The sequence below is a fragment of the Pyrgilauda ruficollis genome, unplaced genomic scaffold (genome assembly GCF_017590135.1).
Source record: "Pyrgilauda ruficollis isolate IOZ18807 unplaced genomic scaffold, ASM1759013v1 scaffold2, whole genome shotgun sequence".
In the NCBI taxonomy this organism is placed as follows: Eukaryota; Metazoa; Chordata; class Aves; order Passeriformes; family Passeridae; genus Pyrgilauda; species Pyrgilauda ruficollis.
In genome coordinates, this window is record NW_024519206.1 from 14,057,666 (window position 1) to 14,081,393 (window position 23,728).

General features: G+C 38.0%; 1 protein-coding gene across 1 annotated transcript in view; it reads right to left on the reverse strand.

Annotated features, from left to right (window-relative positions):
- Window positions 1-23,728, reverse strand: part of RFTN1 (raftlin, lipid raft linker 1) — a 96,113-nt gene that overhangs the window by 42,593 nt on the left and 29,792 nt on the right. Inside the window, exons 3-4 of the mRNA XM_041466761.1 lie at window positions 12,862-13,048; window positions 2,444-2,552 (exon numbers count right to left, since the gene is read on the reverse strand). Coding sequence (XP_041322695.1) covers window positions 2,444-2,552; window positions 12,862-13,048 — 296 coding nt within the window. The remainder of the gene's footprint in view (window positions 1-2,443; window positions 2,553-12,861; window positions 13,049-23,728) is intronic.

Genomic DNA, 23,728 nt, shown 5'->3' on the forward strand with positions numbered 1-23,728 from the left:
GGCAGAAAAGCAGTGGAGAGAATGGAGAAGTGGGACAAAGTCCAGCAGCACAGAAAGATCTCAGCAACAGAACAAAGGTTTGACCAGAGAGTCTTCTTTGGCATTTCCTAAATGTTTTATAGTCAACATTGTACTGAGGCACTTTGTTTTGGTGAGCAAAAAGCATTCTCCAGGTGAAATAACCTCTTTGTTAGACATTTATGTAGAGTTATAGAAGAAAAACACTTATTACCTATTGCAAAATTGTATTGTGTTTGCAGAAGGAAGCAGCTAATATTCAGTATTATGTACATTTTCAATGCAACAAGAAGTCCATCTAGAAAAGTTATTAAAATTGCATCCTTGTTCAAACTCAAGGTAAGACATACTTGTTCAGCAGTGCACAATAAAATTAATAAAATTAATTTCCTCTGTGTATAGGAATTTTTTTATTAAGCTCAGGGAGAAAATTACCACTTCTTATTCTGTTTTGAAAATATAGCTATTCTATTTGGTTTGGAGTTTTTTTAATAGAGCAATTTGCAATACACTAAGATGGCAAAACTGTGCTAAAAGGTTCTGTTCCGAAAAGCTTATGAAAAGATAAACTATTTTCCTATTCAATTAAAACATTCTATTAACTTCAATTGTATTCTACAGATTTAGAAGAATTATAAGGCTGTTCATTTTTTAAAGAAAGGAATTGCCTTCTCTAACAGCTTTTTGTCACTACTTTGTTTGAAGAACATCCTTTATTTTTCCATTCACCTTGTTTGCAAACATCTGGTTTATATGCCCTTAAAAGCAATGGATATTTTTGTGCTCAGACAAATTAGTTAATATGACAATTAATTCCTACTCCCAAACAAGCCTTGTTTCCTGAGTTAGATTTACATAAAAGTGTTGAGACTTCCACAATGTGCATAATCAGATACAGTGACACAGCATGCACTTGACAGCAACAGCTTCAAAGAACTTCAAATTTCTCTACATCAAATAACATCTGAGGATGAGCGACATACTCAACCTACAGAGAAACAGTAAATATACATTCTAGCTATTAAAATTTAAATTATTATCTTTCAAAAAGGGATTGTCATAACCCCATAATCAAATGGCTTCTATCAACAGAAACATTTCCATGTCTAGAAAAGCATTCTAAAGAGTCTCAGAATTGGATATTTATGGAAATAAGATGACTCCTGGATTGTCATTTTGTTTTCATGTTATCCATACTCTTTCTGAAGTTACAAATGCAAAGACATTTTCTGTTTCAATGATGCACAATTTTGCTACCAGTTGTGACAGCTATGCCTATATTTCTACTCTGACTCAAAGAACTGAAGAACAAAATCAAACATGTTGAAACTGGTACACAATAACTACACCAGTTTTTCCTAAGTATGAAAATATTGAAATACTCCAAGATAACATCAGAATAATAGTGTAATAACACAGTTCGACCTGAAACAAAATTTGGGCTCACATTTTTGAATGTTATTATGTGTTCATAAAACTTCTATTTGTTCTGATACCATAATCTATATATATTTATCAGATAGTTACAGCTGCATTATTTTTAATCCAGTTCTTACAATTCACAGTAAAAATGGAAGACTGAAGATCAGTGTAGTCTGTCAAGCTGAGTCCCCATCAAGCTCATAACACCTGTGCTGTAGTTTAGTCTAAAAATTTTCTTAACTATTATCACTGCAAATGGACTAAAGCTAGGGGAGCATGCCTACTCACACCCTGTGGCTAAATAAATACACTACTCAGTGCTAGTTTATGTAACATGCAACAGGACACAACAGATGCTGCAGAATTTAAAAACAAGCACAATGTGAATCTGTTTTCACTAAAATGGACATAACCTGCTAATTTCCTGTCTGGCAGAATATTATAGTGTCAAAAATAATTTTAAAAAGAAGGCAATAGATAAAGAATTGCAGTGTTCTCTTCAAATTCCCTGGTATATATTTAATACTTAATTGAAAGCAACACTCTTCTGGTTCACAAAAGTATTTAGGTTATCAGTACCAACTTTTTCAAACACCATATGATATTGAAACAAAAATAATCTGGGGGTAAAAGGCCTTTTAGGTAAAGTACTACCCAACAGAATATCTGGACAATAAAACAGAAACTATATATATTGTTTCAACATAAAATGTTGTACATTGTATGACCATCTTCTACATTGATATCATCTGTGGGAGGTCACTCTACTGTGACACTACAAATGATTTTTTAATAATAATAGGATCAAAGTTGTTTCTCTCAAGAAGTATAACTGCTGTTCAGATACTTTAAATTACAAAACAGCAAATTCTAGCACAGTATTTCAGGTGGTTCAAGTGATACATATCCCTACTGCCAAGCTGACAGAACTAGAAACAGTAATTATTGTGCAAATAAAAGCATACTGTGTTTTGGGGGTTCCCCCCCTTTTCTTTTTACTCACTTTCTTAATAAAATCAGGGATCTCCTTTTTCTCTGAAAGGTGGTTCAAAGAGGAGCAGCATTCTACCTCCAACACATATCCTTCACTGTTGGCGTCACCTTTTGAAGACCTGAAGAGGCAGACAGAAAAGAAGGATCAATTTCTGTTGTTACAACTGGATACCCAGATATCCCATTTATAAGAATTTCACCTGGAGAGCTATTTGGTTCCAATACATTCCCCACACTGAGCTCAATGTAGTTCTGACAAGTGGCAGCTGCAGTATCTGACCCACATGCTAGGGGAGCAGATCACACCAATGACTGCGGATGGTGGGATGCTTCAGGGACTTCCAGATTTCTTTTTCTGTCTAAGAAACACTCTGGCAGCCTGACATCTAGGGCCAACACCAAGGAGATGCACAGGTGATAGTACTCAGGATATACAAAAAGAATAGTTTCACCTTCAGTCTTACCTTAGGATTTGTTTTTGAGAAATGTAAAGCTGTGCCTGAAGTCCCCTTCTCTTTCTGAAGAGACTAATGCCTAAAATAATTCAAAGCAAATGGCATCTGCCATATGCATTTGCTGAACAAATGAGCACTGTGGAAATAAGGTATTGGTCAAAATATGCCAAGCGTATGTTTGGAAGTTATACTGAATGATCTTCAGAAACAGTCTTCAGGCAGTGCTACTGAAGGCAGTTTTCATCTCCTCCAGACTCCCATGAAAGGAAACTGATAAACCTGATCAATAGAGGATGTCTACACAATCACTCGCTTTCTCAGTTTTTCAGAAGAACACATGGAAGAACATTAAAAATAAAAGCGAGCCGGTCATCCTTGGGATTGATAACAAAGCAGTTATTTAACACTTCCCAGAGAATCAAAAGATCTAGTTCCAAGTGAAGAACTAATCCCAGCCAGCAGTTGTTTGATGCCTGGCTACCTAGAGGACAGGAAAATAGGTACAGAAGTTTGAACTGGGAGTGCTGAAGAAGCAGCAAAACAGGGGCTTGCAGGCTTGCCATGCTTGCAAAAGCAAGCCTGTGCAAAAGGACTGTTCTGGGGACTGGGACTGTGTGACACGTAGCTTCAGCTACAGATGGTCCCAGGGGCTTTCCCGAGACACTTCCAGTTCCCCGGAGCCATGCGATGCGTGGGCTGCTGACTGCAAACTGGCAGTGTTTCCTAGGCAATACTGCAGACATTTGCTGTGTTTGATCCTCCCACTTTCACACAGGCTACACTCTCACTTCATTTCTTTTATCTCACTTATACCTGAACAGGTGGTAGCAGACTGTGCATTGTTTGGTAATACTTAAGACCTTTCCCTATTTCTTTTTTCCCTCTTTTCTAGGTTCTTCTTACAACCTGTGGTTCCATTCTCTACTTCATTCTGGACAAAAAATTTAACAAAGTGTTAAAATACAAGTTAAAGTATTCATGAAAATTCTCCAAACATCTTTATAGAATTTACGCAGGTCATTATTGGGGGACTAACAGTATTCCAGAACTACTCCTCTGCAACAGGCACACATAAATTAATTTAAGCAGCAAGAACAACTTTGTCAAGAAAATAAAAAATCATTTTGAGAGGGACAACACGTGTACTGCAGACAACCATTTTTGCTGTTCTGAAGTCCTAGATAAGAAAATCCATTCTGTGCAGATTTTCTGCCACAGATGAACTTGAGAACATAAAAATAAACTTTAGAAAGCCTGCCAGCTACTGTACTTACAACCAGACCTACCTTTTTTTCTTAAATCTGAATATGACTAACAGGAAAAGTAGTTCTGATGTTATCTAGCCACGTTCTAGACAGAAATAATATGAACTAGGGCTCTCTAATGCTCAAGCAATCAATAAGCTATCAAAACTGCCACTCAATATTGCAAAGTCAAGTCCATATAATATAAGTGGAGCAACTACAACTCTCCAGTGCTTTGGCTATTGCATAACTACTTCTGGTTAGAAGTGTCGTACCAGCAACAGGCAGCAACAAACCAAAGCCTTTTCAGACAACCAATCCCATTTTAAGGGGACAACTGCATTAACTCTACAAATGCAAGGAACAAACATCTCCACTATTTCGCTTTTTGGAGAGACGGTCCCTTCCAGCCCAGCTGAGGAAGCCGCTCCCCTCCCTGAGACTGTAAAATGCTAGAGCTCAAATTCAAAGATATCAAATCCTGGAAATTAAGGATGTGTCATGCTATTTTATGTGCCCACCCGTTTGGCAAAGGCTGTTCCTAACTCTGGCACTGCTGTGACCCATGTGAAAATTCACTATTCTAATTACTCTGAAAGAATGAGAAAGATTGTATTTTAATGTTTAAATCCCCTGGCTACCTGAAAAAATAAATCCTTTTCAACCTATAGTGGTAAAGTTTACAGACAGGTATAAGGAAGAGAGAAGCTGGCCTTGAACCACTCTCTCCTAATTCCTCTCCTGCTCCTGAACAGCTCCCTGAGCTCTGATTTGGTGCAATTTTTTTGAGGACCTGCTTCCAAGCTCTTCGAAAGGAGTAAGAGTTATCTGAGATACAGATTACATGCATAAAAATATAGTGATTATTACTGCAGCTGCTTAAAATGTCCTGTTTAACTCCTTCAAGAAGCACTTACTTTAAAATACACTTGCTGCTTGGAAATATTTAATTGGAGACAATTAATTCCTTCTGTAACAGTTTGGGGGCTGCCTCTGCACTAAGGTTCATGAAAGAAATGACATCAAATACAATTGCACTCTGTTATGACCATTATTTTACAGAACACACTTAACAAATCTTACTAAATGCCATAAAATCCTTAGTTAAAATCGTCCAATAGAAGGACTCTGTATTTCCAAGAAGTATTTTTCCATGCTCTCAAGTAAATTATGTCTATATATGTTAAAAGAAAAGGTGTTTTTTTATACTGGTAGTTTTCACCTTTTTAGGAAAACTTTAAAAGCCTGTTATTCTGTCCAAAACAAACAAACAGAACAAGTGTCATAGCTTTTCATGTGAAAATAACAAATACCTGTGGATGTCACAGACCACAAAAATAATATTCTGAGCGAAGCTACGTGCGCAAGGAATTGTTTCCAGACTCTATGCAATAAACAGTGGATTTCATACAGGTATCACAAAGTATGTCATAAATATAAAAGTCTCTCATTAGACTCTTTGAATATTATTAGTATAGCCATAGAGAAGTACATAATTATAGGTACAGGTAAATTCTGTATTAACAGAAATTCATGTAGTTTTAGTTTTATTAATTTAATGGGACTACTTTTAGGACCAGTTTCATTAGAAACCATGAAATAGGTTTCTAATGACAAATGTACATCTATCAAGATCCCAGAAGCAAGAGAAGAAGTCCAAAGAGCACAGTTCTGTGCACTTGCATTCCTTCTCTCTCTTCTGAAAAAAGGACTGATGTCAATCGTGAGAAATAACCAATAATCCATACCCTGGAGTCTCTTACGAGTTTTATAGCACAAGATGTTACTGAGAGTCCAACGTATAAAATATTATTAAATTAAAGCAATGGTTTTATGTAAAGTTGATTTTCATTTTCCCATCATAAAATATTTCTCAAAAAAAGCAGAAGAGAAAGAGAAATGCTGAGATCAGTTTAGTCAAAAAAATATGTAAGCTCCAGCAGTTCTAAAGATCTTCCTTTTCTTCTGGATGCACCGTCATCAAGTTCTTCCTTTTCTTTTCCTCCTCCTAAGCTGGAAAATTGAATCTTCCTCCCTTCATTCCTGCAAACATTTGGGTGTTTTATTCCTTTGATGAAAAAAATCACTGGGTTCATTAAAAAAGGTCCAGCCCTGAAAGAAGCATACCTGGATACACTAATGCTGTACCCTTCTTGGAAGCCAGGATGAACTGGACAAGCTGCTACATCCAGACTCACTACAACATTCAGTACTCACTGCGACACATTTTGGGATACCAGAGAGGGAACACAAGGGACAGTGTGAACAAAACTAGCATTTTCCCTGCAGTGAGGAAGGGCAGTCTCCTGCCTCCCACCCCAGGAGAGGACAGCCACTGGTTGGCCATGGAGATTGCCAGAAAATTTCATTGCAGCTTACAACCCTGGGTTTTCATTTGTTTTGCTTTGTTATACATTGTTTGTTTATCATTAACAGTTTTCCTGAAGAAAGGCAGGAAACCTGTAGGTAACCTCAGTGCTCTCCATGGACAACCTTAATCACACTCTCCATGGACAACCTTAATCACAGGACGGCAAAGAGTTGAGGTGGAATTTCAGTCTACCTGATGCTGTGCAGAGGGACAGCATTCACAGGCCTGGTGGGGTGGGGGTAGAGGGTACCCTCAAATTTTACCAATATGGAAAGGGCTCAAGACCACAGACTTCCAAAAAGTGTCATCCTGAATCCTAAACAGGTCTTCTAGTGCCACCAAACAAGAAGATTATACATAGAATAAATAAGATTTTAAGTTATACTTGGAAGTTCACTGGCCAAAAATATGTTACAATGGTTGTTTCACTAGGTTGTCATTTCCTGCACAGCTGTTTGCAGTTAAGCACCATTTCATGGTAGAAAAACCATAACCAGCTGTGGAGAACCAGTAACTTACACAGTAACTATTAAAGCTGACAACTTGGTGTCTGTTACAAACTGGATTTCCAATCCTGTTCAGATACAAGAAGGAATTGAAGAAGCCAACATTTGGTCCTAATCTTCCCTGAAGTTCCCTATGCCCATGAGCTCAGCAAGCCAAAATGCACTTGTAAACTTCCCAGACACAATAAAATTACTATTTCATTAAGATGATACTAAGAATGTAAACACAGTTTTGATATTTTCCACTGCACAGGAATAGCTCTACCATTCAAACAGAACTGTACACTCATAACAAACTGGTCTGCATCACAAAACCAGTAAAACCACACCAAAGTGGTTAACATGAGCAGCTGGCATCTCTACAATTTCAGGTAAAATTTCCAGCAAAATTAAGTATCTTAAAACCAAGAACGCAACAACTAAAAACCCACGGCAAAAAAACCACACCATTTTTTAATAAAAAAAATAAAAGCAGGTATATTGTATCCTAAGAGCCTTAAGTCTAACCCATGTGACACTGTTTTAATGTTATTACCTAAACATTTTCTTTACTATAGGAAAGCTTATCAATGAAATACGCATTATTAGTTAGTAGAATTTATAGACTTTTTTTAATTACAGTATATAAAGTTTCTTGAGAAAAGTCTGGGCATGTATTGATACACAGGCATCTTTAACGTGCAGTGTTTATAACTTTCAGAATGCAGATGAAGGAACATTTATTTTGGGTCACTGTTAAAAGTTACTGTGAGGAAATATGTATTTCTTTGAACTTGTAACAGATAACAAGCCTTCAAAACTCAAACCATTGTCCTTTGAGCTAAAGGAAGATATCTGTTGACTCTTGGGCATGGAATAAATATTATCTTTTCATGAAGTTGAAATCAGCCTGCTGAGAGCAACAACACACACTACATTTGCACACAAATCTGTTTGATCCCTAATGCTCATGAAGGTAAATTCAGACATTTCTCATCTTCAAGCTTAAATCCTACATGAAAACCAAACAGACACACACACATATGCATTTATATTCAAAATAAAAATATACTGTATTGATGCAAAGTACCTACTTTCACCAAAGTGAAAACACCGAAGTGAAATACCAGCAAATCAGGAAACTAAAAATCTTTGTTTACTATTAAACTTTTGAACTCAGTCTGTAATATTCCTTTGCAGATAAACAGAGTTCTTGCTATGCAACTGATGATAGTTTGAATTTGTCAGGATTAACAGACACAGGAATTATGGAAATAGAATCAGAATCATCTCATCAAGTGAATCTCTACAACACCCGACACCTCATTATTCTGCAGAAAGGGAAAACAGCTGCAAAGCTGTTTGAGGTCAAAACAGAAATTTAGAACATTTAGAAACTCTAAAAAAATTATGATTAAATTAAACTACTTAGTCGACTTTTGCAGAGAAATGATTTCCTGTTGATTGCTTTAGTGACTGAAGGCAAAACCTGTAGATGGTATATCCTAAGACACAGCTGGAACAATGGAGAGAAATTCTTTGGAATACCATTTATATTCCCTGCTTCTCTATCATGGTGAAATAAGCATCTGCAAGCATGTCAAAACTAGACAGCCTGTGAGCCCAGACCCTGCACCTTTCCTGGTAAAAAAGAATGCAGGTTGCTTCCCAGTGCTGAGTACTTAGAAAGGGACATGGAGACATTTTAACTGACACTGAATTTTGAAACTTTAAGATACCAGACAGCGGTATCACACTACAGGTTGCTGGGAACAAGTTAAAGCTGCTTTGTGCTACGGTTTTGTTGTAATTTTGTTCAGGGGCTGACTTAGCAATTTCTCTGCAGGAAACAGATAACCTGCAACAACCACAAGCTGTCCAAAATAAGAATGCACCCAAAACACCTGCACAGAGACTGTTAAAGAAAAAAACCAGTGAGTGTGGAAATAAAAGGCCAAGGAGAAAAAGGTTATTGCGGACACAAAGAACTACTGATTTCTGCTCCTTGGGGGAATGTAAGCAACTTATGTGTTACTCTCCTCATCCTGGTTAGCCAGAACCTCCCAAATACATGGACCTTCCCCTGTTCTTCCCATCAGCAGAGACTCACTGTCACACATTCACACTTTTCAAGGACGAGCTTTTATTCCCTTTCCTGAGATTCTAAGTGTAAATCAGTGTGAATCTAACTCTTCTCAAGCATGAGTGTGAACAGCAGGCCACACCTATGCTTCACTCTTGGGGCCTTCCCTGAATTCAGAAAAAAAATCTGCAAAAACCTGGGCCCAAAGAGTTTTCTTCACACAACTGATACAAGATTCTTCAAGATTTCTTCCTCAAGAAACCCACATATCTCAGAACTCAGCACAGACAATAGAAAAGACAACTGCTTTTTAGTTAAGTCCACTGAAATTTAGAGGGGGAAAGAAAGTATTCATGAGTGTTGAATTTATTATTCTTTTATCTGACTCTATTCTATGTGACTTTCAAACCACTTTCCAATCAACTGCTTAGTGTACACCATGCCACTAGATGATAGAGAAATATTGAAATTTATTATATTAAATTTAATTAGAGCAATGGCAGAGTTTTTTAACAACTTGGTAGACTACCTTCATGTCCAGTGCCTCTGAAAAGTTAAACATTCCTACATTTATTTCACTTACTTTAATTGAATGTGATGCCTTTTGCACTGCAAACAATTGCATTGTTGATTTTTTTTTAAAATCTGTCCCTGAAGTCCATATTTTCCCTAACACTTCTGGTGGATAATCCTTGGTTTTCAACATGTACAGCTTCCAATTATGATAGGGATGTGTTTCTTCAAACGTCCTACAGCAGGAATGACTCCTATTTCCATATTTACCACAAATGATTACACAGCCAAGATAACAAAGCCAGAGATACCAGATTAAACAGAAAGCTATCAAAGTGACTTTAAAAGTCACCTTAACATACAATGCCATTGCAAATTCACTAGGAATATTTTGAAACTACAGGACAATGGCAAAATAAGATAAAAATAACACTAACAGGTAATTTCCATGAATTCTAATGCACAATATGCCTCAGCACTACCTTTTCCATTTTATTGTTGAGCAAATTCAGGCACTGCAAATTTCACTGACAGCAGCAGCATGGTGTTCCTGATACCCATCATCTGCTGCAGCTGGCATTGCCTCTTCCTACCTTTGGGGAGGCAGAGCTATAAAACTAAGTCCTCAAAGCACAAATTAACAGTATTCATTTTAAACCATAAAACTGACACAGAAAGGTGCAACAGTGACTAAAGACTAATTCAAGCATCCAGTTCTGTCTTTGTATAGATGGAATTGGCATTACTGTAGGCACTAATGCAACAATTTCATTTCTGTTCCATTCAGAGAGCAAAAAAAGGAAGGTGCAAAACACACTTGGTATCTGCCAGACACAGACAGATGAAGTGCAGAGTGCTGGAGCCACCTGTGGTGAAACACCTGCAGTGAGAAAAGAGCTGCAGCCTCAGGTGTACTGCAGGAAGTGCCCAGGAAGCCCAAGGATGTGCCCCACACCCAGGTGCAGAGTTTTTTATGACTCTTGGCTCTCCATGAACACCATACCATCAAAGGGATGGACTTGTACTCCACAGTATAAATGATGTTACCAGTGTACATCTGTGTACATCTACAACTGTGGCTGGACTGCTTTTACTCCTAAAATCTTATGACAGAAATAAACACTCATCTGATCTTAGCCAAAGCAGACCTAATTTCTACCCATGATTTAACTGTGATACACAGAGACTGCCTTGAGATGACAAGACACCTGACAGTCCTCAGGGGGAAAAATATAATTTCATCATTATCAGCAGTGTAATGAGAAAGGTTAATTAAAAAAATTAACAGTATGTCTTTTTTCTTCATACTGTTACATATTTTTAGTCCCCAGCTGTTTGTGGAATGACATGAACTTGCAGTTCAGATACAGGTGGTCTCCATGCAGGCCATAGTTATTTGAAATCTGTGCAACACCCACTCTCTTCATCACACTTGGCAATGCAAATATTTGTTGCACCCACATACTATGGGAGAAGCTGCTTCCATACTCTCAGCCAGACTCAGGAATATTTAAGCTACATGAAACATCAAACTGATGTAATTTCCCTTTCTGGTACTTGTTTTTTTCCTGCTTCACCACGTCTCTTCCGCTTCCCTAGGCAGTCAAAAATGACAGATAAGAAAATGCAGAGAAATGGACTGTGACTGTAAAAGGAAATATAATTGGTTCAAGACTCTCTACTGTCTTCAATTTTGTACAGTCATTTACAGCTGTCTAAAGTGTGTGACACTGGAACCCAAGTGAGTGAGCAGGCAATTAAGATTTTTTACTCTTCCACAATCACTCTGCACAGATGTGATCTACTGGACACAGCGTGAGAGCAGTGACACTGAGCGAATTTGCTCTTCCCTGACAGGCCTTCAGAGCTCAGACCTGGAAAATGTTGAACCCTCAAGACCCCTAACCAACAGAAATCCTTAAGAACTTATTTAACATTACAAACTCATGCATGTAAATACTTTCATTGCTTGCAGCAAGGTATTGTGTAGGCAGGGAGGACAAGGCCCCACAACCATGCAATCTCAGCCCACCATCACTCAACAAGTCCACTGTTCAGCCAAACGTTCCATGCTTTAACCCTAAAACTGGAAGCTATTTCATTTAAACAATAATAGCAGGCAAGCCAGCATGAAGTTCTGTATTAATAAAACTAAAATCAAGTCAAGGCAAATTAATAGTTATTTTAGAAGCTCAAATTGCCTGTGACACCTAACGCTTACATACACTTGCTAACAAAATGCAGAACTTCTTCCCTAGGTCAGAGGCTGAATTTCAACTCCGTCATAACCTCTATCAAGCGGCTACCAGGCTGGAGCAAACTGAATGGTGAATGGTTTGCTTTTTAAATAGAAGTATAAACCAGCTACATCCTTTCCTTCAAGCATCAGCACAAAGAGAGGGACTAGGATTGGCAGATGGAGATTTAATAATCTGCCAAGCTTCAGAACTGGTCATGGTAAAAGAATGGCTGGACTGGGGAATGCAGCTGATGTACGAAACTGTAGAGAATGGCTGCAACGATACAGGTAGCTGCAAAATTGGGGGTGGTCAGATAATATTAATTAGGTTTTAAATCATTAACCAAAAATCATTTGTTTACAAATATCCATATTTTCATTTTCTTCTGGGCTATTTAACAGCACATCCTACAGATTTTTTTTTTTAGAAATCACATTAAATCACAAAAGAACAGAATTCCTGTTTCTTTATTCATCTTCAGACTTTATGTAAAATATTCTTAATACATTTTAATAAGTACACAAAGCAGGAAAGCAATCTTTTTATTTATGGAGATTGCACTGACTAAAACTTGTATTGTTTAGAGGAAAGAAGGGCCTAAAGTCTACGCATAAATTTAAGAAGTATGTGTTAGTACTACAGTTCTCAAATTAATTGCATTAACTGTAACCATCTAAACCCAAAATATGCCTTTTCTAAGCAAACGATTCTCCCATCATAATTTAATCTAATAAATTTTTAAAGGGTACCAACAAGACCATCCTCACAAACTGTCATGCATAGGGCTTGTTTGTTTGCCTCTCATGACAACACATCCCAAAATACAGAGCATATTTCAACTTGTTATTCTTCAAGTCGCCTGCCAAACTGCAGACAAATTGTAAACATGAAGAACATGTTAAGCCTATTCAAGCCCACAAAAAATAAAAAAATCAAGTCTTGCACAGTAAACTCTGCTATAATTTCCTGATGTAGGTCAAAACTCAGCAGGAAATCACATTGTCTATTTTTATCCCAGTTCACTGGAAGTGCTTTACCTTTCTGTTTTCTTGATAAGCACAGCCCTGAAGATTTGTTCCTGGGGAGTTTTCTCTTTTTCATCAGTTGGTTGCACAAAAGGGTGGACAGCAGCCAAGACAAAGCCCTGCTGGTACAATTCTTCCAGCTGAGCTGGAAGATCATACAAGGAGGAGAGCTTGATTGCAGATGATCCTGGCAGCTCAGCTGGAAACAAAAAGAAATTGGTCAATAATCTGACACTGGACTATCATGTATTTTAAAATCCAGGCTCTTCAGAGTCAAGTAAGCTTCACACTGATCTACAATATTAACACCAAAACTGACCTTTCCTGAGACCCATTTTGTATTTCATATTTTAAGCAGGCTGTCTTGGCGAAGGACTTGAAGCACACAAGAGATTCATGCAATTAAACAAGAAATCAGATACATTAAAATGCCAAATCCACTACACAGTCTGGCAGAGATAAGTTGAAGAATTTAATAAAAACAAGGCAGTTGGTCAAAAGATATTCTAGGTTTTAGTAGTTGTCATAGTAATGCAAGTAAAGAAAAGTGAGCCATGAGTCAAAAACACAAAACAAGAGAAAAGAGTCAATAAAGGCAGAACATGTCAAATTCAAAAGCTATAAAAAGAAGCATCAATCTACACAAAATCAGACTAAGAGATCACTGATGCAAGATGCTCATAAGACTAATTATCTGCCAAAATGTCTGAAGAGAATTTTGTAGGTATATCAATAACAGGAACGTTGAGTGCTGCATACCTATAGCGATGAGAAGCCTTTTAGAATAAACACTAAATCTTATACCTCAGGGTTTAAGCAAACCTATACATATTAGAGGTGAGGATGAGACATAGCATATGAAAATAATCCTTCCCCAATCTGCTTACTGCAAGGTTTTATGCCTTCCTGTCAAGTATTTATTGCTGACTCCTGTCAGACACTTGACATACACATGGATATTTCAGTCAGTATAGCAATTGCCCTTATTTCTCTGGAGTCTTGTGGGATTCAAAAGAAAATCCCATAAATCACCTAAAACAATCTTTTATTCTCTTCTTCTCTACATCAGTAATTCCTCATACACTTTTCATATTTTATTGGAAATGACATCTCTCTTTCCTGACCTTTGCCTCTTCATTTCCATCTCGCTTGGAGGATATTTATTATGTCATCTAAACATCTATGCCCGGGCATAGAGGGTGGCGAGGTCCTGGATGTTCTTCCCTCCCATGGAAACCAGGAGGGAGGGGATGTTAAAAGAAACACAGCAAAGGTTCCCAGCACCTTGCAAGCTTTTGCTAAAAAAAAGCACTGAAGAATAGTTTGTATGAAATAAGCGGGCAATGCAAAATAAGGTTTCATTGTACTGCTTTTTCCATCAAACTGTATGGCTACCCTTTATGAATAATTTAAGGATTATAAAAAAAAAAAACTAATAAATATTCAAACCAAATAACACCAAGGAATAATTTAAATAATAATAGAATGGATGTGCTTGGTATGTTTTTTTCCTCATATAAGACCATGTTCCAGAAGGGAATAATGGAACTTTTTGACCAGGAGTTTAAGATATAGAATTTTTTTTATTATTTTTACAAATAAAATGAGATCCAAGTAACATGCACATTGACAGACAATAGGGCTCTACCTTCTACAACAGCATACAAATCACTTCAGAGTCATAAAAAGAGATGGCACAATGAATAATGCATAATAAATAATAAACCAAACAGTTACTTACTGGAGCCTACTGGGGATAAAAATAGGGAAACCCATTTTTTAGAGAACTCCATTCTCCCTCTTGTGCTCAGAGACTCCAAATATTTTTGACTACACTGCAACTAATTAATTTCTAAATGAGGGGTTTACTTGGATACAATGGAATGACTAAACACTACTCAGTACTGTTAATTCTGGTCAGAGTGCTCCAATTTTTAACCATCCCCTAAGAAAACTGATGCAGGCCTGGCGTACGTATGTAGCATCAGGATTCTTCTGAGGATAGCTTGAGTAAGATTAGTAAAAAGTCTAGTCATTAACGTGGGAAACTGACTGCTTCCTCCTAAAAGCTAAACATGAGGAAAAAGTGTGGAAATGCATGCAATTGGAGCCTTGGGATGTAACTTGATTAAAAAAGAAACATAATAGAAAATAGAGATGGGTGGGATCATCCAGCTAGTTCATCCTACTACCTAGAGGCACGATCAGTTCTAGTTTAGTTGCTTCTCTGTTTTTCTCATCTATTTTTAAAAACCTTTAGTAATGGAAATTCCGCAATCCCCCTAAGTCATTTTTCAGCACTTCTCTATTCTTCCTACTCAAAACCCTTTCCTAGCACGTGGCCTAAATTTCCCTCTTAAAATTCATGATTGCTACTTCCCCACTGGAGTATTTCTTTTCTGCAACAGCATTTTATAGCTCCTAACACCATTCATGCCTTAATCTTGCTTTCTTTATACTGTATAAACTCAGTCCTTTCAATGCTCCTGTTCTCCTGTCTTCTGTATTTCTAAGTAACTTTTGATGTTCTCTCCTGATTCTCTTCAACTGGGCTACATTTTTCTTCCAGTACAGTACCTAATTTTGACCACAGTGATCCAGCACAAGCCTCACCGCTGCTCTGTAGAATGGAAAACTCTTAACACTTACTACATCCTATGTCAGTTTACATCATCCTAGGGGAAAAAAACCAAAGGAAATTCTCCCCATAACTAACAGCGGCAAATTTTCCTGTTCTTCGTGGATTTTAGGATTTTTCCTTTCAGTTCTCAAGGGCCATTCTGAATTCTGACTTTCACAGTATGAACAGCACTTCTCACACTGGCAAACTGTAATAAATATACTCAGCAGTCACTGCTGCAATAGTTAATGAAAATGATGAATTTTAACAGACTCTGACCATAACAATTTTAAGCCTTACAGCTAATACATCTTTCTGGTTTGACACTGAACTATTGCTAATTTCTCCTCAGACTAGAGATCCTTCACAGCAGACAGACAGTTCCTGCTACACAACTGATGCCCACAAGGTCTATGAATTTTCTGGACCTACAGACCTGTGCTGTGCATTCTTGTTACTCTCCAACTGGTCTGAGTTGTGCAGATTCCCCGTATATCCCTGCTACACATCATCCTCTGGATATTTCATAACTCATTTTTTCTAGTATATTTCTGGGCAGTAAGCTGGGCTAACAGTCTCACAGGTCTCTTTAAATGTAGGTTAAAAAGGACATCACATTTTGCTACAGAGTTGTACTCATTCTTCAACAGTCTTCAATCTTAAATTATAAATTTTCAATTATTTCTTCAGCTAATTCCTCTATAGTGCACACCTGTAAGTTTGGCAGACTTGGAAACATCTAATTTAATCAGTTGTCAATCTAGTCTTTCCTTACTTTACCTTAGAAAAATGTTAACATTTTCAGAAAATCTTACCCAATTTCCAGTAAAATATATTAAAATGCTCGGTTTAGTTGTTAAAGAGAATTTTAACTATATCATTTTGGAAGCAAAAGGAAGACCAAAATTGTGTACAACAGGGACCTGTGTAAGGTAAAAGAGCAAATGAAAAACTGAATAAAAACTTGTATATACAACACCAGTGCTTATAAGCCTTTATTTTGCCAAAAGATAATGCTGACTTCTTTCATCAGCCTCTTTTTTGCTCTTGAACCGCAGTTGACTCTAAGTTTTAGGTTCTGGTCCATATTTGCACATTTATTGTTGTATTTCCCAATGTTACCTCAAAAGATTCCCTTGTTTATCATCTAGATGAGTGTGTAAGAAACTTGTACATGAAAGAAACCACATTCTTCAGTTTGGTTAAGTTTGAAGGTGGAAATAGTAGTGCTAGCTGCCTTTGGACTGGATCACCAGATAAATTAGTTTGTTGCCTGATACATACAGAAAACTACAACTTTACAGACTCTTTAAAAAGAATGTTTGTGTTATACAACTGATATCTCTAAGGTGACTTTCCTGAGTCTAGGGACTTGTGCATTTTTTGCTGCTAATGGAAAGTCCTGACCAGATATTCTCACTTACCCTCATCTTACCACCGAGAAATCAATAAGAGAAGTGAATTTGCATAAAAATCTACAGGATTTCATGTATATCTGAAAGTGGTCATTTCTGTAGCTCCAAAAAGCAATTCATGGGAAAAAGAGAAAGGAGGCAGCGTCTACTACCAGGATCTCAAGGGACTAAGAGCAGGCTGAGAAACAAGACTGGGAAGATGGATACTGAAGAGGACTTCTTCCTGTGTTAAGGAGCTCCTCTTTCCCTCCCACTGGATCATCCAAGGCTTCTACCACACAGAACAAAGAGCCATTGACTGGCTTCAAACTGAAGCATCTCATGTGACCTCTGACAACTATGCTATGGTCTACACTAATGAGGGAGATACATCCTGATCAAATATTAAGAGAGAAGACAGTTACAGCAACAGTCTATAAAAAGTAGTCTGATTTTTATATATTAAAACAACAGATTTGGGTACCTTTGAGATGCTGTAAACCAACACTCTGAAGTAAGAAAGATATTCTGTGCCTTATAAAATTATTCCTGGATTCATTTACTAGCCCATGCTTAATGACACCCATCATCACGTACAAGACATCTTTATATAATATATATACTTAACAGAATTACGTGATTTTAACTCTATTCTATTTGATAAACAGCAACTTCCTCTTCCTGACACATACATTTAAGACAAAGATAAAATGAATTTTATTATTTTTTAATTTCCTATTATGTGAATGATAGCTATGCCCCAGAAAAGCTGAAACGTTAAATGCCAAAATGGCATTTACTTAATTTCTCTTTACTGAAATGGTCAAATCTGAGGTCAAATTTGGGTCTTAGTTTCTCAGCACCTATCCTTAATACTTTATTTAAAAGAGCAAGCATACAGTTCTACCTTAAATTTCTATTATCCTGTCTATCTACTACCCTGTAACATTAGCTTAGTTTGCTTACGCCAACAAAACAAATTAAGTATTGGGATTTTTTGGTCTTCATTTTTCAACATGTTTTTCTGATTAAGCCTTTATGCTCTTATTTCAGTCACAGCTGCTAAAGGCGGATGGAGCCCTTAATGACAGTTCACATTACAGGTGAAAATGTTCCACAAAAGTAATGGGGACTCCTTTTAACTATTCCTTGTTACCTTTTAAAGTTTTCATGTTCATCTGCATTTTAAATGTTCCTCAATTTATTATGGAACATTAAATAAGCCTTTTTCATAGAATCACAGAATAGTCTGTGTTGGAAGGGACTTGAAGATCATCTAGTTCTAGTCCCTCTGCCTTTGCATCAAAACAGTCAAAGATCACATCTGTGTGTACACAGATTGTACACATTCTCTGTCCATACCAGGTACAGAAGAAAAGACTTTGCCCAAGGTGTGACACATCATGGGGTCTGAAACAAAGGCAGATTGGCAAACTCAACAGACCCATTATTAAGACCCAGACACATTATTAAGTGATGTAGCAACTCAGTTACCTGGTAGCTACATCCATATTACTCCTATTTCATAAAATCACAGAATGGTTTGGGTTGATCTTTAAAGATCATCTGGTCCAATTCCCACAGCAAGCCCCATGAACCTGTTCTACTAGATCAGGCTGCTCAGAGTCCCATCCAATCTAACCCTGAATGTTTCCAGGGTTGGGGCATCCACCACCTCTCTGGGAAACCTGTTCCAGTGTTTCACCATGCTCATTGTAAAAAAATGTCTTCCTAAAGTACAATCTAAATCTCTCTTTTTAGCTTAAAACCTTCACTCCTCCTCCTACTACAACACACCCTATCAAAAAGTTTGTCTCCATCTTTCTTGCAAGCCTCCTTTAAGTACTGAAAGACCACAATAACGTCACTCTGGGGCCTTCTCTTCTCCAGGATGAACAAGCTCAACTGTCTCAGTCTTTCCTCATAGGAGAGGTACTTCAGCCCTGTGATCAAGTTTGTGAACCTCATCTGGATCTGCCTCAACAGGTCCATGTCTTTCCCGTGCTGGGGCCCCAGAGCTGGATGCAGCACTGCAGCTTGGGTCCCACCAGAGCAAAGGAGAGGGGCAGAATCCCCTCCCTTGACCTGCTGGCCACATTGCTTTGGATGCTGTGAACACACACCACTTGGTCATGTCCAGTTTTTCATCCACCAGCATCCCCAGGCCCTTCTCAACAGGCTGCTCTCGATCGCTTCACGTCCAGCTCGTACTGGTACTCAGGGTGGCACTGACCCAAGGGTGGGACTTCGCTCCTTTAACATCATGAGGTTCACATGGGCCAACTCCTTTAGCTTGTCCAGGGTCCCTCAGGTGTGGCACATGTACCACTCAGCTTGCTGTCATCCACAAACTTGCACTCCATGTCATATGACCAGGCCTAACACATATTATCAGGCTCAGACCCTTCAAGAAATACAGGTCCAGCTGATTTCTTTTTCAAAGTGCAGGATGAGACTGTTTCCCAACCCATGACCATTCCTGTGAGCAATTCTTGCTCAATGCACCCACAGCCAGTGAACTATGGACCCACTCATGCTCCTCCTGTACCTTCTCTGTCCAGCATCACAAATCCTGCAGGCCCTTCCACCAAACTACAGATGCTTCAGGACACCCACAGAAAGAATGATGCCATCCCCTCTACTCCCCAGGGGAGCCCAGGGTTCATGGAGCCCTCCTCAGAGGAGGGAAGTTCCTGACAGAAGGGCCATGGGGGTGACCTCAGTGAGCAGCTCTCCCTCCCCCACTGAGGGCTCAAAGGCACATAGATGCCCCTGAGCAGGGCTGAGCCTGTGAGCTATAAAGAAGCAAACATTAAGGCACACTACATACTCGATCACTCCTACTCACTACCTCCATGCACCTCCTTACTCAGCAGGATTCTTGTGCTGCTGTCCGTCCAAAGCACCCAAATCTCCTTCCTGCAGAGCACAGAGCACGTAGGAGAGCACTCAACTCCCGAAAATCTTCCATGTTTTCACACAGGGCACTGTGTGAGCACATTTATGACTGTTTATAACAGCCCTGATAATTTTGTAGAATTGCAAGGCATGCACGCTTCCTCTATTTAGTATGAGGATTGCTGTTCCTTAATTTAATATCCATTTCTTTCCAGCGACTTTAATCTAATTTAAAGAAATCAAATCTACAGCAGACTAACTTCTAGAAGAGCAAAACACTGTCTTTGTATTAGGACCAGCCAAATAAATGTAACTAAAAAGTTTACCCTGAGAAGTTGAAGTTTCACCTACCTTAAAACATTTGGTAAGAACATGTCAACTGCAGCAAAGTTTTTAATTTGGTTAATGTTCAGAAATAAAAGTAATCTATTCATGTTTTACAAGAACAAAGTGGTTAAATAAGCACATTGTTTTCAGTGTTTCTATGAATTTCCACTCCACTTGAAATTTTGGTATTACCTGTATTACTGGAATTGTGATTTCCTGGTGGAAGGTAGAACTGCATTGACAGAAGGTGCAGAGTCACAACAACTAGGATACGCAAACAAACCAGTGTCACTAGGAGCAGCTGGTTTGGGTAAGCTGAACACTAACTGCTAAATGGAGGACCATCCTGTCAGGCCACCTTCTGGTTTGCCAAGGTCCTTGGGTTTCTCTGTTCAGGCCCTGAACGGGCCCTGAAGCTGAATGGAGGTACTGCAGCCCCTCTCAGAGAGCTGGGGATCATCAGAATCTAAGTGAAGGAAGGTGCAGGGTAACAACCTCTTGTGAAGTGTTGGCTTTTCTCTTATAATGCAGGACAGACTGGAAAAGAACCCCTCTCTGTGCTATACATAAGGAAGTTTTTAAGGTACTTTTCACTGACTTATTCAGCAGTTAGCTTGGAACAGCTGAAGGAATCCCGATCATCATCCTTTCCAACTATTCAGGCTTGCTAAGGCCAATTGTTACTCTGGAGGGAAGACAGCAAACTGTTACTTGAATATTCTCAAAACACTTACAGACTCATCCTGAGAGAAGTTTATTTCCATTCAGTGTCAATTTCACACATAGAAAAAAATATTAAGCCATTTATTGCAATTTTTTCATTCTTTGTTACAAACGCTAAGGAACTCTCTTTCATGTAGCACAAATTGTTTGTGGGCCAGAACAATGCAACCATGCTACTCTCACTTAACTATAATTACTCTTTCCTCATTCAACCCATAAATAATTTCTTGCTGCCAATGACGACACAAAGCTACCAGAGTACTTCTAATGAAAATAAAGAAAAACCTACCAGTAATGTAACTTAAAGAACATGAAATAGTAAATACATTTCTAGCAAGTCTTGTGATGAGTTCCCAATAATTATTTCTGAACTAAAACCTACCAAACAGATGCTAAAACAGTATAACTAACCTAGCAGAAAATATATGGTACTTGTGACACTGTAACACACTAATGCCACAATTCAATGAGATAATAGCTCAAGCTTTTGGAGCAACAACTCTACAAGCTGTACTACAGTCTCTTTTCCTTTTGAACAGAGCTTGAGCTTCCATGAGGAAGCTTAATTTCAAAGAGAAAATGGATAGTCTTGGTGCACTACTCCTCAAACTGTCAACAGAGGCAAGATACTGGATGTTAATATAACACATGGATTTTCAGTTATGCTAAATGACATTCTCAATGGTTTTTCTTTCAATCTTGAAGACAAATACAATAAATGTCCCCATAAAAGAAAGTAACAATGAATATGGAAGAGCAATCAGTGCTTCATAAATGAAGGTGTCTGTTCAATAAGCTCCTAGTGTTTACTTTTAGTGAAAATGTAATAATGGAAATTAAAGATGTTCAAAAGCAAAGCACTGTATCTTAAAGTGGTAGAGGGCCACAGACTGTGAAACTGCATATATACCTTTAGAAAGGATGTAAATACATAGAAATGTACATATACATGTATGCAGGTACACACAGATATACACCAATACTCTTTTCTTTCCTTTAGTAAACAGCAGATACATGCATTAGCCAAACTGACAAAGTACTAAGATAACTCACAGATGCAATGAGAATACATGAACTTATCTGATCAATTGTGTTGTCGAATCTCATTGCATCTGTGAGTTATCTTGGTTGTTGCCCAGTCAAAGTTTCATTTCTGTGTCTTGCAAGTATAAGATAAGTATCTTAAGAACAGAGTATGTTTGCCACAATTATGTGGTTTTGCATGGGATGGCTTAACTTCTGGTGTTTCAAAAAAGAAAGGAAATACCCAGGCTGTCACCTCCACTAAGTTAAAAAACAATAACTAAACAGAAGTTTAGCAACGTAAATAAATTAACAAGCACTTCTTAAACGACTGACAGCTTATACCCATCAGCTTGTGGGCAGAATTATACAAAACAAGCAACAGAAGACCACCTACTAGAGGTTAAAAGAGTTAATGACTGTGCAAAAAGCAAAATTAAAGAAGGTGAAAAGGGGGAGGGACTTCTCATTTAAACTTGCACAGAAATAAACCTAGGAAATCCTATCCCTTCTGCACTTGAATAGCTCTTCAAAATGCTATTTTTTCCATTTGTCACTCTCTCCTCCTTGGTTCTACTTCCTAAATTGATCCAGACCAAACACAGAGATACCAAAGACAGGTAATTTACATTTCACAAAACCAAGGAAATGCCAATTATGTCCAACCAAACACAGGAAGTGTTCAAAGTGACATTTTATCCATACAGGCTTGTTATATGTATAACATCCTAAAGATGAGTGTTACATTGAACTACAGAGGAGAGAAAGGCTTAATTCTGAACTACAGGAAGGACCAGCTTGCTGATTCACATGTATTTCCATCCCCCGCACAGCCCCCCAAAGTACTGGTTCCCTCTCCTAAAGCCTTTAGACACAAAATTAATCTGTTGATGGCAATACTTCAGCTGCCAAAGTGCTGAATGCTGCTCTCTTTAACAGCTTAAGCAGTAGTGAAACAGGACTTCCCATCACTTCCACCAGCAGTGCAGCAAGTCGTGTCTCTCACAGCAAGCAGCCAGTTATCAAATACTTTAAAAGGAGGGAAAGGGGAGCTACCCAACGAGCAAAAAATAATACAACTCACTGAAGAGATCTTCTGATATCTTTCAAGTTGGTGGCATAGTAAAAGCTGAAGGCCTGATGCATCTTTTTTGCTCTGACTCCCTCTCTAAATAATGAGCCTGCCATTTTTCTTAGTAGCAATAATAATGAATACTGGCAAGTTTCACAGCTAACTCTGCAGCCCACCAAATCTTCATTCCCTCCCATATTCTTTAAAGTGTATTTTGCGTTTTCCCCCTGTCGTAACCCCTCTTTTTCCTTTCCTTCTCCTCCTCTCTGTTTTATGCTTCACTTCAATGTTCTTTCCATATTTCTGGCAAATTTTCATTTCAGATTTTAGAACGGCAGAATATAATAAAGTTACACTGGTTCCTTTGCAAATTTCACAAAAAGCAAGCAGTAAGAAAATAGCATTGCAGTAAGAAAAAAAAACCTGTAAAAAGCACAGATAATATCCTCAGATGGGTACAAAATGGTCTACTTTAATAAGTTTCAAATTATGCAGAATTTATTCATTTTATGGTATACTTTGCTGGATGAGAAAAATCTCCTCTGAAATGGAATTTTTAGCATTTCTTAGCTTTCCAAATCACTATGTCCTAGTGTCAAAAAAAAATGCTGCATGTGCTGATTCTTTAAGGAGGTCGAAAGCAGAAAGGTACATATACCCATCTATGTATTTCCATCCAAACCAACTGAGAACACCTTGAGATTACTGTTTTCAATTTTAATCAAGCAGAGATGAATGAAGTAGCTTGCATTCATTACATGGGATTTATTTCCATACTCACAAGATAGTTATAAACTACAAATCTGACTGAAGCCTAGTTTC